General features: G+C 41.5%; 1 protein-coding gene across 5 annotated transcripts in view; it reads right to left on the bottom strand.

The window, feature by feature from the left end:
- Positions 1–5,041, bottom strand: part of Ash1l (ASH1 like histone lysine methyltransferase) — a 162,722-nt gene that overhangs the window by 56,678 nt on the left and 101,003 nt on the right. For all 5 annotated transcript variants that reach the window (XR_003378742.1, XM_005367130.3, XM_013353766.2 and 2 more), the window contains exons 11-12: positions 4,129–4,335; positions 3,808–3,954 (exon numbers count right to left, since the gene is read on the bottom strand). Coding sequence is in view for 4 of the 5 variants with exons in the window: in XM_005367130.3 (XP_005367187.1) it covers positions 3,808–3,954; positions 4,129–4,335 (354 nt within the window). In the remaining variant the exon portion in view is untranslated. The remainder of the gene's footprint in view (positions 1–3,807; positions 3,955–4,128; positions 4,336–5,041) is intronic.

The following is a 5,041-nucleotide window of genomic DNA, read 5'->3' as shown; positions in this document are numbered from 1 at the left end:
ACCAGCCTGGTCTACAGAGCTAGTTCCAGGACAGGCTCCAAAGCCACAGAGAAACCCTGTCTCGAAAAAAACAAACAAACAAACAAAAAAAGATTTACTTATTTATTTATTACGTATACAATGTTCTGCCTGTATGCATGCCCGCATGCCAGAAGAGGGCACTAGATCTCATTATAGATGGTAGTGATCCACTGCGTGGGTGCTGGGAATTGAACTTAGGACCTCTGAAGAGCAGCCAGTGCTCTCAACCTCTGAGTCACCTCTCCAGCCCAAGAGACTAGTCTTTAATGAAGTTATTATAAAGATCTAAACTTGTATGTAGCCCTGGCTAGCATAAACTCAAAAGACGGCTTGCCTCTGCTTCCCGAGTGCTAGGATTAAATGTGTGTACCTATACTTGTAGTCAGCTGTCTTTTTGTGTACGGACACAGAGGAGTGTATACCTTGTGTGTGCAAGTGCCTCTGAAGGCCAGAATGGGACACTGGATTCTAAGGCGTGAGTGACGGGAACTGAACTTGGGCCCTCTTCAGTTCAAGTGTTACCTTGCACTTGGCTGTTAGCACACTGAAAGTGGAAAACAGTCCCGAAAGCTCCACGTCCACAATCACTATCATTTGGAGTACAGGACAACTTTGACCTTCTGATCCCTTACTCCACTCCTGAGCGCTGGGATTATAGAGCTGTGCCACAATGTGTGGTCTATGAGTTGCTGGGGATCAAACGTAAGGCTGTGGATATTCTAGGCAAGCACTATACTGTTTGGACAGTATTTCAGTTCCGGGTAATTTCTATTTTGTTGGTATGGGTTCTTTGAGACAGCTCCTTCTAAGAATCGCAGGTGTGCACCCCATGCAAACTGCTGGGTGCACAGGTCTCTGCATCCCATTCCATTTTTCCCTCCTGTTTTTCACTGCATCATTTAGTTAGGGCCTTCACTACAAAGGGGAATTCAAGTTGTTGACAAAAATCTTTAAAGTTGTCAGGTTTTTTATTTTTGTTTATTGAACATGTATGAATTGTGCAACTTTATTATGAGTGCAGCACATGAAGATCTCAGAGGACAATTCCAGAGAGTTAATACTCTTCTATCACAATTTGGGTCCTGGGGCTGGAGAGATGGCTCAGAGGTTAAGAGCACTGACTGCTCTTCCAGAGGTCCTGAGTTCAATTCCCAGGAACCACTTGGTGGCTCACAGCCATCTATGAGATCTGGTGCCCTCTTCTGGCATGTAAGCATACATGGAAGGAATGTTGTATACATAATAAATAAATAAATCTTAAAAAAAAAAGAAACACAATTTGGGTCCTACGGACTGAATGAAGGTCTTTCAGGCTAGATGGCAAGTGCCTTTACCCAATAAGCCATTTCACCCATAATGAGAGCCCTAGTCCCCACCATTTCGAAAATGGTCTCCTGTACCAGTTTAGACTTGAATTACATAGAGGAGGAGCAGAACCTCAAGGCAAGGTCTGACTGCAAGATGGCTCAGTGGGTACAGACAATTGCTACCAATCCTGGTGACTTGAGTTCAGTCCCTAGGACCCACACGGTAGAGAGAACTGATGTCTAAAAAGTAGTGCCCTGACATCCACACGTGCTGTGTGCCATCAGTATGCATACATGATAACAAATAAACAAACACAGAAATTAATAAAAACCTCACTGTCACCATCAGTTAAATGGAAAGCTCAAGGCCAGCCTGGGATACAGGGAATCCTATCTAAAAACAAATAAAAACAAAATAAACAAAAAGTATACCTAAGTGTTATTAGTAAAGATATGGGTCTCAAATTTCTTTTGGTACATGATTTTAATTCTAGACTCAATTTCTTAATTCAGAGTTTCTAGTTATGATATCATTTTTGAGAAAATGTGTTTTTCCTCTGTCCTCTGACTCTTCCTATATAAAGGTATTTAGAGCTGGGTGGAGTGGCGTATACCAGCAACCCCAGCACTTGGGAAGGTATATCTCTGTGACTACAAGGCCAGCCTGGTTTACATACTGAGATCCAGGAAATCCAGGAGATTCTGTCTCAAAAACCCAATAAATAAATTTAAAAAAAAATCTCAAAGCTATGCCAAGTAGTGGTGGTGCATGCCTTTAATCCCAGCACACAGGAGACAGAAGCAGACAAAAATCTCTGAGTTCAAGGCCAGCCTGAAGAGCAAGTTTCAGAATAGCTAAAAAACCCAGTCATGAAAAAAACAAACCCCCCCCCAAAAAAGAAAGAATTTAAGAAGAATCCATTAATTCATGATAAGCATGAGGTCATATGATTTTAATCCCAGCACTCAGAGGAGGCAGAGGCAGGGGGAATCTCTGCATGTTCTAAGACAGCCTAGTCTAGAGAAAGACCATATGTCAAACAAAGATGTTCACTTTCGTTCCCAGTTCATTTTATTATTATTTTTGAACCATTTATTTTTTATTTGGGCATGTGTATATGTGTGAGCATTTGTGTGTCATGGCACACATGTGGAGGTAGGGGACAATTATTGGGAGCCTTTTTTTCCCTTCTACCATGTGGGAAAATCTACGGGAACACGGATCAAATGTCAGGGTTATCAGGCTTGGTAGAAATTTAGGAATCATCTTTACTAGCTGAGCAGCCTCACTGTCCTTTTGCTCTTTCTGTTTGTTTTCTTTTTGTGTTAGTCTTTCACTTTACAGAGCTAGGGATGAAGTCCAGCTTCTGTGCTTGCTAAGCAAGGACTCTACCACAGAGCTCCATCTCAAGTCTCTCAACTTCCTGAAATGTTTGCTATGTTTTGTTTACATAGGGGTGCGGATTTTGTGGATGAATATATTGGTAAAAATTATTACTCACTTAAAACCTGTATTTTTGTGTATGTGAATTACACCTTAATTTAATAAAATTCATGAAAAAAAAAGGTGAAGCTGTTCTAACCGCGTGTGAGTCCACGTGCATGCCACAGTGTGTGTGTGTGTGTGTGTGTGTGTGTGTGTGTGTGTGTGTGTGTGTGTGTGTGTGTGTAGGTCAGAAGACAACTTGTGGGACTTGGATCTCTTCCACCATGTGGGTTCTGGAACAATCAAATTCAGACTCTCATGGGAGGTGAGAGGAATCTTACCCTCTGGAGTTGGAGTTATAGGGAGTTGTAAGGCATCCAAAGTGGATGCTGGGAACCACACTCAGGTCCTCGGCAAGAGCGGCAGGTACTCTAAACCACTGGTCACCCTGCCTTGGCTTTCTGAGGGAATGGAATGCAGACATGTCCCATGTATGTATGTGTCTGTGTGTTGGCATGTGCATGCGAGGGCAGGTGCCAGCAGAAGCAGAGCTAGAACTGTAAGTGCTAGGTATTAAATTCTGTCCTCTGGAAGAACAGTATGTACTCTTCACTGTTAACCATCTCTCCAGCCCTTCAATGCCTCTTTGATAAAATTCTTTTCCTTCTCAATTAGATTTGGTCATTTAAGACAAAGAACCTCATTTCACCTCTTTTTTTTTTTTTGGTCTCTTATGATAAATCTACTGGAGTAAGTAAGTTTGAAATATAGCCTGGCTAAATAAAATGACATACATACAACGTGGTTACTTAACATACAATAAGCATTCAGTAAGTACTTTAGGATCAGTATTACACGACTGCTCTGTTTCTCTGGTAGGAACAGTTAAGATAACCTAAAGAAACAGCAAAAGCTTACTCTGCCTGAAGGACTTGGTAAAATGGAACTTCCCAAGATGCTGTGTGTAAACTGCATGATAGCAGAGATCAACCTCTGGTGCCCTCGATACCTACCGTTCTGCACACTTCAATTCGCCTTTCTATGCTTTCTTACCATTTCTGCATTTCACAATTTGGGTCACAGCTATGGTTGATGAATCTGGCCTCATTTCCCATGCGATAACTGTCAATCACCATTCCGCTATCCAGGTTCAAACAGTAATGGTCACTGTGATTATGATACTGTTCAATCATTCTATTCCTGAAGAAGAGAGAAATAATCAAAAACCGATCACTGATTAAACTGGAGGGCAGCTATTCTCCCCACCACACTATTGATACCAAATCACTAATGATTAAAGTAACATAAAAGTTCACTTCTTTAATTCACTAATCTCACCTTGCAGAATCATCATTTTATCAGAATTTCATTTACCTGAATTCTTGTTCGCTGACAACTTCCCCTAGGTATTCTATGATGAACTGGCCAGCTTTCAGGGGTTCTTTCGTTCTAATTCCCCAACCTTTTTCTTCAGCTCGAAATCGTTCCAGACATTGCACCCACTCATGCCTCTGTATCCTCTGGTTACAGCACTGCTCACCACACGGGCAAGTGTTAGGGGAACACTCAGCAAAGATCATTCTAGAAAATAATAATTGTAGTCAATTTACCAAATACACTTTTACTGCACACATTTTATACCATCAAATTATTTTTAAATTTACTCGATGAAACAACTTTAACAAGAGTAGGTAAGTATCCAATATGAAAATGATATAATTCAAAAGTTAACTTTTATTATTTTGGAGTTGGATCACAGATGATGCTTTAAAGCATTAACCACTTTTTTTTAAGATTTATTCTGTACAGCATTCTGCCTACAGGCCAGAAGAGGGCACCAGACCTCATTACAGATGGTTGTGAGCCACCATGTGGTTGCTAGGAATTGAACTCAGGACCTTCGGAAGAACAGGCAGTGCTCCTAACCTCTGAGCCATCTCTCCAGCCCAGATGATGCTTTACATAAAACTGGCAACCCTCTAGTTTTTCTGATGAGATTGGATGCCTTTAGGGTGCTATGATCGCAGACACTCCAGACTTCCTGTTGCTGTTCTCGTTCTTTTTTGAGTTTTTCAAGACAAGGTTTTTTTCTTTGTATTCCTGGATGTTCTGGAATTCTGTAGACTGAGCTAGACTCAAACTCAAGGATCTACTTGCTTCTACCTCCTGAGTGCTAAGCTCAAAGTCATAGGCTATCATACCCTACTGGGAACATAGATTTAAAAAAAACAAAACAAGCCGGGCGATGGTGGCGCACGCCTTTAATCCCAGCACTCGGGAGGCAGAG

This window comes from Microtus ochrogaster, unplaced genomic scaffold (genome assembly GCF_000317375.1).
Source record: "Microtus ochrogaster isolate Prairie Vole_2 unplaced genomic scaffold, MicOch1.0 UNK16, whole genome shotgun sequence".
NCBI lineage: Eukaryota > Metazoa > Chordata > Mammalia > Rodentia > Cricetidae > Microtus > Microtus ochrogaster.
Note: the sequence above shows the minus strand (reverse complement) of the source record. Positions and strands in the feature narration are given on the sequence as shown.